Below are 16,389 nucleotides of genomic sequence, written 5' to 3'. Positions count from 1 at the left end.
TGATCCTTGTGGCCTTCCATTGGTGCCTGCAAATTTGAGGAAGTAGGCACCTCTTCCACTCTTTACAGACTGGCTTTAGCAAACCAAAGCCTTCACAGTCATCCCATCTAGGGGTCCAAGGTAGGCCATCTGGTGGTGTCCAGGGGCAAGCTTGCTGCTGGAGTCCTTGGGCAGCCTGGTACTGGGGCGAGTGGAAATCTTGGGTCTATGGTATTGTGTCTGGCCCTGGGCACAGCTGGGACCCTGAGTTCATGAGTAGCCCCACTGCAGCCTGTTTTGAAAGGTCCTCTTTGAGAACCTGCCACCACAGGAATCATCCAGGACCATGAGAGTTCGCCAGTGCTGGGATGAGCTGAGAGCCTTGGTTCACGGGAGACTGCCAGGAGCCTGGCACCACGAGAGACAGCTTGTGCTGTGGTAGCCCCGAAGTCTGGATTCCTGGGAGCCTGCTGGGGGCCTGGGGCCACAGGAGCTGCCTGAGGCTGCAGAAGCCAGCAGGCACTGGATCAAGATGGAAGCCTGGGTTCATGGGAAACTGCCGGTGCCTGGTGCCATGGGAGCTGCCTGGGGCCGCCTGAGTCAGCAAGCACCTGGGTAAACTGGGGGCCTGATTTTGTGGGAGCCTGCAAGGAGCCTCGTTCCATAAGAGCTGTCTACAGCTGCTGGAACTGGCAGGTGGTGTGGTGATCCATGGGCCTGAGTTCCCAGCAGCCCCCTGGGAGCCTGGTGTCATGGAATCTACCTGGGTTGCTGGAGCCAGCAAGTGCTGGAGTGACCTGGGGTCTTGGGTTTGTGGGAGCCCACTGGGGTCTTGGGTTTGCCCTGTTACAGAAGCTGCCTGTGGCTTTGAGTGCTGCCTGTGGCTGCCTGTAGTGGCAGAAACTTGGGTGAGCCAGGGTCTGGATTCACCAGAGCCCACCAGGAGCCTGGTGCCAAAGACACCACTTGTGGTCACAAGAGCCACCTTGGGCTGTTGAAGATGGCAGCTCCTAGGCTGAGATGGGGCCCTGGGTTCCCAGGAGCCTGGTGGGAGCCTGGTGTCAGGGATGCTGCTTGAGGCCACCAGAGCTGGCATGCTCCAGGGTGAGCCAGGGGCCTGGATTTGCAGAAGCCTGCAGGGAGCCAGCTAGGTCCACGGGAGTCAGCCTGGCGCTGGGGCAGGCTGGCTAAGGTCGGGCAGAGTGGAGAAGTCCCTTCTCGTTGGGAGGTGTTTGATTACTGATTCAGTCTGCTTATTTGTTACTGATCTATTCAAGATTTCTATTTCTTCATGATGCAGCTTTCGTAGGTTGTTTCTAGGAATTTATCTATTTTGTCTAGGTTATGCAATTTATGAGTGTACACTAGTTCAGAATAGTCTCTTCTGATCTTTATCTTTCTGAAGCATCCGTTGCAATGTCTCCTCTTTCATTTCTGATTAAGTTTGAGTCATCTATCTTTGTTTTCCCAGATATTTTATCTAAGGTTTTCTCAATTTTATTTTTTCCAAAACTCAACTTTTACTTTTATTAATTTTCCATATTTTCATTTTTTTTCCACTCTCCTCTTGGTGACTTCCATCCTTCTGCTAACTTTGGGTTTCATTTTTTCTTTTTTTAATGTTGTGTGTTGTAAGCCAGGTTGTTTCTTTGACATCTTTCTTCTCTTGTAATTTACAAGTTTATTACTATAAACTTTCCTCTTAGTACTACTTTTGCTGCAGCCTATAAGTTTTGGTGTGTTTATTGTTTCTTTTTGTGTGTGTGTGATGAAGATTGGCCCTGTGTTAACATCTGCCATTCCTCTTTTATTTTATTTTATTTTTTTTGCTGAGGAAGACTGGCCCTGGGCTAACATCTGTGCCCATCTTCCTCCACTTTATATGGGACTCCGCCACAGCATAGCTTGCCAAGCGATGCATCGGTGTGCACCCGGGATCTGAGCCGGCGAACCACGGGCCGCCACAGTGGAGCGCACGCACTTAACGACTTGTGCCACCAGGCCAGTCTCTATTGTTTCTTTTTGTATGTTTTGAGCTATTTTCTAATTTATCTTTTGATTTCTTCTTTGATCTATCTTTTTTTGTGTGTGAGGAAGATCAGCCCTGAGCTAACATCCGTGCCAATCCTCCTTTTTTGCTCAGGAAGACCGGCCCTGAGCTATCATCCTTGCCCATCTTCCTCCACTTTATGTGGGATGCCGCTACAACATGGCCTGACAAGCATGGGTTGGTGCGTGCTCAGGATCTGAACCCAGGCCGCCAGCAGCGGAACACACGCACTTAACCGCTACAGCACTTGTCGGCCCCCGATCTACTTTTAAGTTTAAAAGTTTTTGTTGAACTTCCACGTATTATGAATGTTCCAGTTTTCCTTCTGTTATTGACTTCTGGTTTCATGCCATTGTGTTTAGAAAAGTTACTTGGTATTATTTCAGTCTTCTTAATCTTGTTAAGACTTGTTTTGTGACCTAACACGTGATCTGTTCTGGAAAATAGTCTGTGCGCCCTTGAGAAAAGTGTGCATTTTGTTGCTGTCCAGTAAAATGTTCTGTGTGTGCCTGATAGGTCCATTTAGTATTTAATGTTTTCATGTCTGCTATTTCCTGATTTTCTGCATGGATGTTCTATCCATTATTAAAAGTGGTCTTTGAAGTCTCCTACTATTTTCAACTTATATAAGTGAGAAGCCTCTTATATTGAGTATATATAAAGATCTCTTAGAACTCAATTATAAAAGACAAGTCAATGAAACGGGGTAAGCAACTGGAATAGACATGTCTCCAGGAAATATATAGATGGCCAATAAGCACAAGATAGTTGCTCAATATCATTAATTATTAGGAAAATGCAAATTCAAAACACAATGTAATACCATTTTGTGCTCAAAATGAAGGCTATATTCAACATAATGGAAAAGAACAAGTGTTAGTAAAGATGTGGAGAAAGGGAAACCCACATACATTACTGGTGGGAAAGTAAAATGATGCAGCCACTGCAGAAAACAGCTTGGCATTTTCTAAAATCTTAAACCTAGAATTACCATTGACCTGGAGAGGCCCATGGTAGATATGTCCAAAAGAGCAAACTTGCCCATAGACATTCAAAGCAACAGTGTTCACAATGGTCCAAAAGTGAAACAAACCCAAATTTCTATCCAGTTATCACTGCATAAAACAAATATGTCCTATTCATAATATAGGATATTATAAGCCATAAAAAAGAATTAAGTACTGCTACATGCTTGGCCATGGGTGAACCTTGAAACATGTGTGCTCACTGAAGCCATCCACAAAGGCAATAAATAACAGGATGCCATTTGAATGAAATGTCCAGAATAGGCAAATCTGCCTATTCTCCCCCCAAATAGGGGGAGAAAACAGATGAGTTGTTTCCATGGGTTTGGGTTAGCAGAAAATAGATTGTGAATGAGTATGGGTTTGTTTGGGGGTGTTGAAAATGTTCTGGAATTAGATAGTGGTGATAGCCACATGACATAATCATTGTGCTAAAAGCCACAGAAATGTATACTTTGAAATGCTTAAAACGGTGTATTCTATGTTAAGCAGATTTTCCACATAAAAATTTTGAATTTTTTAAGTTAATCAGGGTATTGGTTAATTTTAAGTTGGCTGGTATATTTAATAAGTGTAATTAATGGAGCTATTAGGGGTAGGGCAGGTTGTAGCCAAGAGAATAAACATCCGACGAGGGCTATAGTAACAAATCCTATGATTATACAAGCAACAGTCTAAAATCCAGTCCATTTCCATTGTCCCCAACTTGGAGAGACCAGCCATGAAAATAGGTCAGTGATCTCGGGGGCCTTTGGTATCTATTCAAAGATTTGGGTAATATTATGCAATATTTTAACCTCTTGGGCCATTTGGTGGAGGTAGGTTTGAACTTCTCTGTTGATGTACACTCAGCAAGTGTGGTTCTAGGAAAGGCACCAACCCCTCCTTCCTTGGCCGGTATAGACAGTCTAGGGCCAGGCCATTTTCTAAAACCATTTGGGCGAGAGACTCATGAGAGTGTTGTTCAGGGGCTAGGATGTGTTCCTATGGAGTTGTTGTCCATGTTCTGTTAAGGTTGTTGATACTTCTTAGTTGCCTCAGTTTCCTGATTTTGTGTGGGTAGGGCCACCGCACCTGTGCCCAGTCCAGTCAGTCAGTCCCAGTAGAACTGAACACCCAGTGCTATAGGACTGACATTGTTTCTATGGGTTGGTGGTAGCTAGTCAGGGCAGGAAACTCAGGGGACCTGCGACCTGAGGGAAGCAGGCTGAGAGAGAGACAATAGTGCGTTGCAGAATACAGCCTGGAGCAAGCTGCTCAGAGAGCTGGGGAGGAGAGACGCTCACTGGGTGAGAGCCTTGTGATATCAGCCCACAGTGAAACCCAAAAGTGGATGCTCCTGGTGTCAAATATTCCTTAGGTGTCTTGAGGTAAAATAATTTGCACCCATTCACTGGTTACCTGTGCTATATGATTTCAGGGGTTATGGTTAAAGTGTTTGTCGGCCAAGAGCTGTCTGGGCCTGAGCACAAAATCACCAAGGTGGCCTCGAAGGCTACCCCAAAATGACCCCTCAAGGAGCAATTGGGGCAGAAAGTGGGTGGAGCATTTTGAAGGAAGCCCGGGGCAAAGATGTTGTTCGATGGAGTTGGCTACAACTGAGTCTCTCCGCGGGGTAAGCCCTTCAGCTGGGGTACAGTAGGTGATTGGAGGCCAAGTGACACACCCTGGGACTCCTGATTCCCAGTGCACTGTTAGACCTCTCAGCCCATTGGACATAAATGGTTGTGGTGTTTGTGAAGCATCTTGATGGCAGTGTGGAAGGTATAGGGGACGTGTGGTGGGAGACGTCATGATAGTGTCGGGAGGAGCTGTGTGTGAGATTACGGTGTTGAAGGGGAAGGACTGGAGGCAGGTGCAGTGGGTGTGTGACCAACAATGGTCAATGAAGGTGCAGCTGGGTTGTAACTGGGGGAATCAGGGACCAGCAGAAGTAATGTGTTTAAAACAAGACACCAGGGCAGGCCCAGTGGCTTCGCGGTTAAGTGCGCGTGCTCCACTACTGGCGGCCCGGGTTCGGATCCCGGGCGTGACCGATGCACCGCTTCTCCAGCCATGCTGAGACTACACCCCACATACAGAAACTAGAAGGATGTGCAACTATGACATACAACTATCTACTGGGGCTTTGGGGAAGGAAAAAAGGAGGAGGATTGGCAATAGATGTTAGCTCAGAGCTGGTCTTCCTCAGCAAAAAAAAAGAGGATGATCAGCACGGATGTTAGCTCAGGGCTGATCTCCCTCACAAAAAAAATAAATAAATAAAATAATAAAACAAGACACCAGGCCCTAATGGAGCCACTTAGCCTAAGTCTCACGTCAACAAGCCGAGATTTAATTAGACTTTTTGCCCTCCCAGGAATAGAATCATAAACCAGTCAATTGGGAATCGCCTGATGAGCAGCAGGTAGGTCAAATTCCTGATAGAGCCCTGCCATCCCCTAAAGGAAGGTAACCTTGCAATAACCAACCCTCTTTTTTGTGTAGTGTAACTTCCTTGTTCCTGCTCCCTTCTGCCTATAAAAGTTTTTCATTTTGTACAGCTCCTTGGAGCTCCTTTCTCTCTGCTAGACTGGATGCTGCCTGATTCATGAAATGTTGAATGAAGCCAATAAGATGTTTAAAATTTACTCAGTTTTATTTTGTTTTGTACCAGTTTGGTGGCAGTAGTGGGATCCAAAGGAGACACCTGATGGCTTAGGGGATGGGAAACACAGGCATTGGTACCCGCAAAACCTTTGAGTTCTCCATCTTTTTCACTGTTTCTGAGAGCTGTGGGTAAGTTCCTCTCAGCAAGTGCTGTAGAGAAACACAGCAGGGGGCTGTGAGGGAGGGTTGGGTGTCACTGGGTAGGAGGGTCTGAAAGGCCTCAATAGGGTGATATTTGCTGGGACCAGAATGACAAGAGGCTCACAGGCAGAAGTGAATTTGGCCAGAGGAGGTCAGAAATGTGGTCAGTGCAGCTGGAGGGAGGCTGGGAGGAGAGAACAGGAGCTGGGGTGGAAGGTAGGGCCAGGGCCTGGTAGGCTGTGTCAGTTACCTTTCCCTCTCTGACTTCATTGTCCCTAACCTTGCATTTCAAAACTACAAATGTTGACTATCTCACAATTTGTGTGGATCAACAATCAGGCACGTTTTAGCTGGGTGCCTCTGCCTCAGTGAGTTGAACAGGTTGGGGCTGTGGCCTCAACTGAGGCTCAACTGGGGGAGAACTAGCCCCCAAGGTCACTCTCAGACTTCAGGGTTCAGTTTGGACTGAGAGCCTGAGTTCCTTTCTGTCTGTTGGCCTGGGCACTTCCGTGCTTCTCTCTTCTATAGGCCTCCAAATTGGGCAGCTCCAAAACACTGGTATTTGATTCCTCAGTTACAGGGATTCGACAGAGTGAGAAAGAGAGATGGAACATGAGAGAGGGAGTAAGAGGAAGTGAGAGACTTGTGTAGTTAAAATTTAGACAAGACATCCCATCACTTTGGCTCTTATTATGGTCATAAGCCAGTTACTAACCACTTAGTGGTTCCACGGGGATGGCTATGCCATGGGTGGGGCTTACTGGGTACCATTGTGAAGGCTGCCCACCTCATAGGCCAAGATGAGGCACTTGGGTCTCATTCTCCATAAAACAGGAAACAATTGAATGGTTTAATGCCACAGGGTGGCAGTATCTAAATTTCCATTAGTTTCAACCCCCTCATGATGCTGACCTGAAAATGAGGCCAAGTTGGAAGTGACTGTTCCAATATCACATTGCTAGAACCCAGGCCTGTTTTGAGTGGTGTTCTGTGCTACATGTCACCCCTTCTTGTTATTCTTCCATCTCTAATTTTGTGCCTTAGGTACATGTGACACCAGCCCACATGGGTAATAGATATTATCTCATATACACCGGGTGAGGTCCCTAGGAAGTAGATTCTAGCCTGATCCCCATGGTGCAGGTTTGGAAACTAGGGAGGACCTGAGAGGCACAGGGACTTTCCCAGGATGCAGAACTGGTAAGAAAAAGGAGGTCTGCATTCATCTCTGTCTCCTCAAAGCAAGGACCTGAGTTAGGTTTCCAGGGAGCTGTTGCTAGGTCTGTGTAGGCTCCTTGTGCACAGTTCAGGAAGTGACATGAGAGAGGAGGGTGATCAGCCCGGGCTCAAGGGGCAGCTCTGGAGAAATCTGATTGAGGTAAGGGTCCCAGGTAAAAGAATCTTGAAAAATGACCCCATCTCCTTGGTCCTAGACCTCAACAGATCTTAGAACTTTGGTAACCAGGCTCATCCAGCTCACTTGAATGGAGACAGTCAAGAAGCAAAAATGTTTTGTTGTTGTATCCCAACTTTTGGAGGATCTGGCCTCAAAAAAGCCCAGAAAGAGATCTTTTTGATTGTTGCCGATGTTGGCTCAGGCCTCATCCCTGACGCCTCTGGGTGTCTGACAGGAGGCAGTGAAGGGTAACATGGGGGAGCCCAGGGAAGGCTAGTGCAGGCCAGGACACAACGGTGATCCCACCTGATCAACCCCACACTCCAGGCCCATCACTGTGTGTTTGTGTGTGTCTGTGTGGAGTGGGGAAGGCAGGGTATCTGGGTCAGGCCATTCCTGGGCAGGAGCTGGTTGTTAGGTGTCGGAAACCTGGTGGGTCTGTCACGTTCATACCCCAGATCATGGCTGGCAGCATGAGAAGGTGAGCTCCTCTACTTGTATGTTATTGAGCCCTAGAGGCTTCATTTCCTTCCCTCCCTGACCAAAGTTCTTTGCCAGGATGCCCTCTGTGCTTGAACTGAGGAGCAGACTTTCTCTTGGGGGTTGGCCTCAGTGGCAGTGTGCAGGCAGCCCCTGATTCCTTCTGGCCCAGCTCCCAGGCAGTCTTTGCAGAACTCCACTCAGGAGGTCGTCGAGTAGCTGCCCAATGGTTTCAACTCCACCAACTCACTAGACAAGGAGCAAGTACATGAGGCCACCCACACCATCCAGTGCTGCTCTGAGATGAGAGCAGGAGCAGACGGCCTCCACACTCAGGACCTTGAGATGATGGGGTTGGACCAGAACTAGGGTGGGACCAGTCAGGGGCTGTCTCTTTTTCAAGCTAAAAGGGATGTACATGCAGGTAACCTTGTCTGGTTCAAAGCTGAGCTCCCGTGACCCTCTTTCCCTTGTCTGTTGTGAGTTTAGGAGGCCACTGAGGCAGAGCCAGAGGCTAAGGGGGACTGCAGGCTGGCTATTCCTGGAAAGGAAGTGGGATCTTTCCTGTGTTTAGAAGGACACATGGAAAGTCAGCTATGTGAGTGAATCTTTCTCTTTATCCTGCTGTAGCGCCAGCTGTATAGCTCCAGCCAGCGGCAGAAGCAGAGCAGTGGGCAGTGGTGGAGGTAGAGCTGGCTACAGCTCCGTTGACAACACCTCCTCTAGCACTGGAGCCAGTGTCCCCTCCATCAGCAGTGTTGGAGCTGGAGCAAGGGCCGACATCGGCTGCAGCAGGAGTGGGAGCTGCTGAGCTGTAGTCACCTGGACCATCACTCTAGTGGGAAGTCCATCTCCACCTGTGGCTAAGAAGCGTGAGAAGAAGCCCAACATCACTGCCTTCCCTCCTAAGCTGGTGGTGGAGCAGTTGACCGTGATGGATGCGGTGAGCAGCTGGGCTCTCAGCGCGGGGTGGGGTAGCCCTTCCCTCTGCCATCGTTGCCCCAGACCTCATCCAGTCTCCTATGATCTGGGCCCAAATCCTGGCTCCACCCCTTACCAACCATACAACCTGGGCAACTTTCTGAACCCCTAAGCCTTTGCTTTCCACCTGCAGATTGTAGAGGTGGACACTAACAGGACCTGCTGCACAGAGTGGCTGTGCCGGCTCCATGAGGTAGAAGAGATGGAAAGCTGGGTGGGACCTGGCACATCACTGGTGGAGGGGAACTCACTGTGTGCAGCCAGGTGCCTGGTGGCCCAACCGTCTGCTGAGGAGGCTCAACAGCCTCAGGACTTAGTACTGATGTGTAGTCCACTACAAGGGAGACAGACAAGGCCCGTGGTTGCAGCTGCCAGGGGAGAATGTGCATCAGAATGGGGAGTGGGACCAGAGGGGGGATCAGGGTGTTGGAAGATGCCCCCTTGGGATGAGCCGAGTTGAGCCACCATCTGGAGCTTGGAGTTAGCCAGGACGGGCTGGATGCAAATGTCCCTCTCCCTTCCTTGCCAGTATTGGGTCCTGGGTCATCCTCTGCTGGGTACTCTCGGTGGACAGAGAAGAAAAGCCAGGGACTCTCACAAGGCTCAGGCCACATCCTGAGCTTCCTGAGCTCCAGGTCTAAACTGTGACCCCTTGTGGGACTTTGGGGGCTGTGGACACAGAGCTGGGGTGTGGCAATGCTGGGTGACACTCTCCCTGTTCCCCAGGAGCTCTTCCGGAAGGTGGTGCCCTCTCAGTGCCTGGGCTCCACCTGGGGCAAGAGGAACAAGCCCGGCCATGAGCACCTGGGACACACTGTCCGGGCCACCATCGACCACTTCAGAAGGGTGGCTAGCCTCGTCATCACCACCTGCCTCGGGGACCCGAGCATGACAGCCCAGGACAGGGCGAGGGTGGTGGAGCGCTGGATCCAGGTGGCCCAGGTGTGCTGTGGGAGGCCCAGTGGAGCTCCTCTCTGGAGCCTTGGGAACGGCCTCTCCACCTTTATCAGCTCCCAGGATTGCAGTGTGTGGTCTAAGCCCCTGCACAGTCCCTAGGCCCTTCCTGCCAGGTGAATGCTGACCTTGACTCCAGGTCCCAGTGCGGGGATGCTCGCTTCCTACCTGGCTCCCTCCCTGGGTTGAGCTAAAATCCTCCTCCCTGTGAGTGTTACTCTTTGGATCCTAAATGTGCCCTTCTGGGGCTCCCTGAGCATCTGTCTCATCCAGGAGAGGAGATTTAAATAGAAGGGGACTGAAGCTAGAGCAAGCAGGGCTCCAGCGTCCCACCTCACAGCTCATTCTCTTCCCTTCCCCAGGAGTGCAAGATCCTGAAGAACTTCTCCTCGCCCCGCATTGTCACCTCTGCTCTGCAGAAAACCTCCATATGCCACCTGAAGAACACACAGGGGAAGTTTCCTGGTGGGTAGGCCCCTCTCCATAGGAGGACCAGGGTGGATGGGGGATCTCCCGTATGTCTGCCATTGGCCCCTCAGTCAGCTGGGAACTCCTGGGTGGCAGCAAATGCTTGGAACATGGCCTGGGCCTCAGCGGTGGGTCTCTAAGTCTCCTGGTGTCCTTAGTGCACCAATTCTGCTTCAGGACTCGGTTTCTCTAAATGCCAGGTACTGGGTTGAGCCACATTGGAGATTTTCAAGTGTTTATAGCAACAGAACTCTATGCCCAGTTGAAACTGAAAGTGGTCAAAAGAGAGCTGCTTTGTATAGCAGGCGAATGGAGACCCCAGTGACCAACAGGAGAACCCCCTCCCAGTCCCACGAGACCTTAGCCCTTAGAGGAGCCCAGTGAGAGCACTCCTCCCGGCAGTTTGAATCTCTCAGATTTTCAAAGAAAAGGATTTGCACTCAGACCCCTCACATTATCCCTAAATTTATCCTTCCCTCTTTCCCCTCGCCTCAGGGAGAGCTCTGAAAAACTTAAGGAGCGCTATAGCCAAGACGAGTCCTTGAGCAGAGAACTGATGACCAAGGTGGAGTGGAGGCTGGGGGTCTGCAAAGAGAGGAGGGGCCACAGGGGGAGGGTGACTGGGTAAGCTGTGGTTTTGATAGTTTCTCACTTGAACTTTCTCTGCAACTTTCCCATCTATCTTGTCCAGGTTAACAAGCTTAGGGATCTGTTTGGCTCATGGGCAGGTGGGGTGCCATTTGTGGGCAGGAGGCCCTGGTCATGGGACACAGTGGTGTTGGCTGTGCTGTTCCAGGGCAAGTTGCTGAGCTGGCGCCATCAGCAGATCTCTGGCTTCCATGCACGTCCATCCTGCTGGATGTAGCTTCTTCCAGGCTGTTGGGTGGTTGGGTGGGTTTATCCCTCAGTGTAAACCTGTCCTCAGGAAGCCAGGCCCCTGCTGCTCCTTCTATCTTCACCATGTCTCCAAGGGGAGGGCAAACTGCCTGCTCCAGGGAGGGGCACAGCAGGGTATTCCCATGGCCCAGGTGGACAAACAAGATGCCCATCTTTGGATCTGAACAGCTGGACCAGAGACAGATGTGTGTGCATTCTGGGACCCCCCCTGGATGCCTAGAACAGTCACTCGAGTCAACCACAGGAGTCTCACCTGAATGCCTGGTTGGCAATGACATATACCCCAGGTGGCTTATGAGTAGCGTCTAGGCAACTGATAGATTCTTAGTGGATCCTGCTGAAAGGACGTTAGGAGCTTCATGTAAACGGGGAAGCAAAACGTCCTGTCACCCCCTTCCGTGTAGATCGGAGGTGGCACCCTGGGGGTCCAGTTTCTGAGTGGATAAAGAAAGAGTTCAGTGCAGGGGAATATCCTGAGGGGTTCCTTGGGGAGGAGAAGAGTTTGGCATTGCCTCTGTCCCAGCCTGGGGGCCAGACACTCCACGGGACTGGGGCAGGCAGGAGCCATTCAACCAGACTCCCAAGACACCACATCCTCTCTATCCATGGCTCGGCCCACGACCAAGCTTCGAGAGCTCAGGGGACAGGAGTGTTGTCAGTGGTGGGGCTGGGGGTTAGGTGAGGATGTTGGAACAGGGTCTCTGGCTGGGAGGGCCAAGTGGCCTCTCCTCTGTGGCCCCTGAGCAACTCACTGCCCCTGTTTGGGCCTCTGTCTCCCCATCAGGGAAATGGAAGTATGGTGATGGTGTGGTGCAGGCCTCACATGGGGGTGATGAGGTAAGAGGGAGGAAAAGAATGTGGGAGCTTTCTGCCTGCTCCACCTGGAGAGGTGAGGGCAAGAACAGTGATGACAGTCATGCGACAGTGAGTCCTCAGGAGAACCTGTGAGGTAGCTGGAGTTCTCACACTTTCCAGATGAGGAAACAGGCTCAGGGAGTCCAGGACGCAAGCCCAAGCTTACACTCAGAGAGTTGGAGCTGGACTTGTTCTGGAATCACAAGACCTTGGAGGGTGGAGTGGAATTGGTACCAGTTGAATCGAATCAGATGTCCAGTGTCGGAGGCGAGTGGTGCTGGAGAGAAATGCGGTGAGGGGACTATGGCCTCACTGACACTGTCCTCGACCCTGATAGGAGGGGTCCTCCACGTTTGCCCCCTGGAGAGCAACCCCCAGAGAGTGCAGGAGAAGCAGCAGCAGCAGCAGAAGCAGCAAGTGAGTGTGCCTGTGGGGGAGGGGCTCTGCGCATCCCAGCTGGAGGTCTCAAATCAAGAGAGGAGGGCCATTTCTCTTGGTGCCACAGTGTCCGAATCCCCCAGTAGAAGTGACCGGGGTGGCCTGGAAGAGCTGGTGCAGGATGGGTTTGTTGTGGGGAGGGACAGGGACTGCATACCCTGTGATTTGCTAGAAGCCTGCCCTGGGAGAGGAGGAGGAGGAGTGTGGTGTTCTTGGGGTGTAAAGCAAGGAGGAATTGAGGGGAGGCTGCTAAGGGTCCTAGGCTGCTCCCCGTGGGAACCCTGGGGTGGGCCAGGAGGCTGTGGCTGTGGACTTTTCAGGGGAAGGTCTGCAGGGGGTCGACTTGAGAGCAAGGGCTCATCCCAACCGCACCCCAATGTCACAGGGTGTCGTCCCCTATCTTGGCACTTTCCTCGGTGACCTGCTTATGCTCTGTCTGGCGATCGGTGATTATCTCGAGGTGGGTGAACCTGAGACCAGGCAGGAAGGACCACGATCCTGAACCTTGGGATGCGGGAGCCCCCGAAATGTGCTCCGAGCTCTCAGCACTTGACACATCTCTCCTGGGAGCCTCGCAGTGGCCCCTGGGAGCTGGGGCAGCAGGCCCATCTTAAGGATGAGTGAACAGAGGCTCCACCTGAGACACCCATTCCGGTTCCCCAGGCTGGGGAAGCTCAGAGCTGCCTGATGGCACAGCCGCGTGAGGTTTTATCTGAGCTGGACTCAGCCTCTAACTCCCATGCTGCCCATGGAGGGAGAGAGGAGTCGGCCCCCCCCAAGTCAGGCAGCACATAAGTTGCTGAGCAGTCCCCTCTGCCTGAGGCCTCAGCCTCCAAATCTGTCATCAGAGAGGGTTGTGCTGCCAGGTCCCTCAGCCTCCCCCCATGTCCTCCTACTCTGGAGCCCAGAGCCCGGCCTAGGTCCAAGTCCTGTTTTCTCTGCATGCTCCGCCCCCTCTGGGGACCTGGCGGTCGTGCAACATGAGAAGGGGTGGACATAAGGGGCTAGTCAGGCTATGGCATTCTGTCTGATGGACTCTGGTTGTCTACCTTCCAGGGGAATGAGATCAACCTTAAGAAAGGGACTGAGGTGAGCAGCTGTGGCACTCCCTGCAGGGGAGGTGAAGGAGGTGGAAATCAGAGACCCTCTGGGCAGAACAGTCCCTGGTTCCACCCCCTGTATCTTACATTGAGTGGAAGAGTTCGATAACAGAGAAGAGGGAGACCCATCCAATTTGCGGGTTGGTTGAGGGGAGGATGGCATCAAGGAAAATATCCTGGAGGAGGGGCTGATTATTCCCATTCTGAGAACAGGTAGACCCTGGATGGAACTGGTGGGAAGGTGCGTTGCCAGGACTGGTCTCCTGCCCCACACCTCACCCCCCACAAGGCCCCTGCATCATCCCCCACCCAAGCCCTGTGTGCATCCTCTCCTTCCCTCTGGTCCCAGGAATACCGAGTCATGAGGGAGATGCTGCTGCTCCCAGTGGTTGCAAAGAATTACAACCAGAGCCGGAGGAGCGATTTGGGGCCTGATTCCAGGACATGGAGCTACTCAACGAGAATGATAGTTGAGGCTGTGCAGGAGTTGAGTGAGGGCAGGGGTGGACTCTCCATGTTGGCCAGTCCAGAGAGCCTGTCTCCGTGGCCCTCTGCTCAGCCCCAGTCCTTATTGCTTGGCAAACTCTGGGACACCCAGACTCCAGCTGCTGGGCAGGCAGTGGGGGGACACCTGAGGTGTGGCTCCTGGTAGGCTCAGAGGTGCCTCTCTGTACTGTAGCTACAGCCTGTCCTGCCTGCTAGAGCCCCAGACCTAGTTGGCCAGCAGAATATTCAAGGCCAAGAAGAACCGGCCATCATCAAGTTCAGGGGTGAGTGAGTGTCTGGGCCGGGGTGACTGACTCCTAGGGGTTCAGTAAATCTTTGGGCTAAGCGTGTTCTTGGGGAGTCCGATAGCTGGCACTGGGATCCCAGCTCCACTACTGAGCAGTCCTGTGACTGGGGTGACTCTCTTCAGCTTCCTGAGACTCCATTTCCTCCTCTGTGAACTAGGTGATAGTAAACGATTGCTCCCGTGGCAGGGACAAATGGGGTACTGGTGGCTAACAGCACTGAGCACAGGGTCTGCAGCACCCAGTGCAGTGGGGACAGGGTGGTTGGCCATGAGTCTGAGGGAGGTCCCCCAAGATAACCCGACACTTCTACTCAGCCCCCAGGCCCCAATACCGAGCCACGTACCAGTGGCCTATCACAGCCCCATCCTCAGCAGCGGAGACACAGCTGGGATGCTTGCGATGCACCGGGCCAGCTCCTCTCACCTGACAGGGAGGGGAGCATTGCAAGCTGATTCCTGGGGTCCCCTGAAGCCCAAGAGAGAGGGGACGACCCCATCTCAGCTCCCTGACATCCCCCAGCACCTATGCACCCATTGGGGAGGAACAGTAGTTATTTGTTGTAAATAATAAATGCCATGTTTGAATATTATATTAAAGTCCTGTTCCCTTTACAGCCTGGAACTTGTGGTGTGGTTCTGTCACTTTCTGTAGGCATGTAAGGGAGACACAGAGTCTCACATTTCTCCTTGAATCAAGAACTCTTCCGGGTCATCAGCTTATTGTATGTGGGAGAAGGGAGAAGGGCCAGCCCCTTCTCTGGCTAGTGGGGACACTCCCAAGTCCCCCTAACACCGAGGACCAGTTCATTTCAGTATCATTCAGCTCCTCCAGGAGCAGACACGGCCCACCACCCCTTCTCCTGAGATTTAAAGGTTGGAGGTACTTTCACAGGCAGAGAAACAACCACTGAAATGTGAGTGACTTTAAAACAGCACTCTGCAGGAACATGTCGTGCCACAGACAGGGGCTGCCTTCCTAATTCTGGAGGAAGAGGGAATGTTTTCTGCTTCTCTTCTTGAGGTTTCTTTTGACCAAATTTTAGGAACTTGTTGTTTTCTAGTTCAATCTCTGGGATTACATCAGCTCTAAGTGGGGAAAACAATGGAAAAAGATCAAAACGTGCACGTGGAGAGGACAAGACCCGAGGAAGTTCATTTGCAGATGGACTAAAGACAGGCAGGACTTTCCCTCCTGAGACCCCTCTAGGGGCTCCCGATTCACCCCTGACCTAGATTTGAATCCTGTTGGGATGCCTGTCCAGGACTCTGAATTCCTTTTCCTGTTTGATTTGTATCCAGGAGGAACGATTTCTGATGCAGCTTTTAAGGCTACTGTTGGGCCTTGTTCCATAAACATGACTGCTCCCTGTGAACTAGGATTCTCAGCACCCCTGCCTTCCTTATGCAATTCCCTTTAGGGCAGAAATTCCCTAGAAGGCCCCCAGCCTCCTCCCTGGCTTGGCCTGATGGATCCCGAGTGAGCTCTGCTTTGCCAGGATAAGGGACCATAATCCTGGCCAGTCAGTGACCCCACATTGTCCCTTGCTGTCCAAGGTGACTTCTGAGCCCGTGTTCTTCTGAGGTCCATGGTCTTGGACAATCCTCCAGTTTACACACTCAGTGTTGGTGTTCCAAACTCGTCAAAATGGGGCAATTGGGCCCGAGCCCTTAAAGTGTGTCAAGCCTGGGTGTCTGTGATTTTTTCCCCAGTCTTGTGCTGTGGTTACATTACAACCACCTGCTGGGGTGTGAACCCTGTTTGGAGCTTTGAAAGATCAGGTATGACAGGGGTGTGGGGGGGTCCAGCAGGGAATGCCACGGAACTGATGATCCATGGATGTGCATGAACACAGCCTTACCAATTAAAATACTGAAATGCTCCCCATCTGGTGGTGAATAGACACTGCTCTGAGCTCACACCGAGAACCCACCCCATGACTAGCAGCTTTCAAAGGGTTACCAAGTGGCATTTTGAACCTCTACCCTTGGGAACACCCTGTAAGACAAGGGCTAGATGAATCGCTTGGCACTTGTGAGCTATCCCTTCCTTTCTGATGGCTGCAAGTGTCACCCAGACACACAGGCTGGACTCTGCCAGGGAAGCCTTCTCAGGACAGCCAGAAGCTGAGGATGAATCCTGGTTCCCGGCATCCCAGGCTCTTCCTGACATGGCACAGCCACCC

General features: G+C 51.6%; 2 protein-coding genes and 1 pseudogene across 3 annotated transcripts in view; 2 read left to right on the top strand and 1 right to left on the bottom strand.

Moving 5' to 3' along the window:
* The window catches only part of LOC131394245 (peroxynitrite isomerase THAP4-like), a 344,748-nt pseudogene that overhangs the window by 174,836 nt on the left and 153,523 nt on the right, over nt 1-16,389 (bottom strand).
* LOC131394247 (ral guanine nucleotide dissociation stimulator-like) overlaps nt 8,028-16,389 on the top strand; it is a 216,051-nt gene continuing 207,689 nt past the window's right edge. The window contains exons 1-5 of the mRNA XM_058525461.1: nt 8,028-8,318; nt 8,560-8,663; nt 8,835-8,894; nt 9,428-9,643; nt 10,018-10,120. Coding sequence (XP_058381444.1) covers nt 8,303-8,318; nt 8,560-8,663; nt 8,835-8,894; nt 9,428-9,643; nt 10,018-10,120 — 499 coding nt within the window. The 5' untranslated portion in view covers nt 8,028-8,302. The remainder of the gene's footprint in view (nt 8,319-8,559; nt 8,664-8,834; nt 8,895-9,427; nt 9,644-10,017; nt 10,121-16,389) is intronic.
* LOC131394250 (ral guanine nucleotide dissociation stimulator-like) lies at nt 12,544-14,578 on the top strand. 2 transcript variants are annotated; one of them, XM_058525465.1, is made up of 3 exons: nt 12,544-12,773; nt 13,370-13,402; nt 13,763-14,462. In XM_058525465.1, exons 1-3 carry the CDS (start codon nt 12,690-12,692, stop codon nt 14,063-14,065), a joined length of 420 nt encoding a protein of 139 aa, XP_058381448.1. In that variant the 5' UTR covers nt 12,544-12,689; the 3' UTR covers nt 14,066-14,462. The 2 variants fall into 2 exon arrangements, 1 of the variants encoding a protein (XP_058381448.1); XR_009216091.1 differs by lacking the exon at nt 12,544-12,773 and adding an exon at nt 14,522-14,578 and having other exon boundaries at nt 12,889-13,402; nt 13,763-14,183.

Source organism: Diceros bicornis, chromosome 30 (assembly GCF_020826845.1).
Source record: "Diceros bicornis minor isolate mBicDic1 chromosome 30, mDicBic1.mat.cur, whole genome shotgun sequence".
Taxonomy (NCBI): Eukaryota; Metazoa; Chordata; class Mammalia; order Perissodactyla; family Rhinocerotidae; genus Diceros; species Diceros bicornis.
This window is presented reverse-complemented; position numbering and strand designations above follow the sequence as displayed.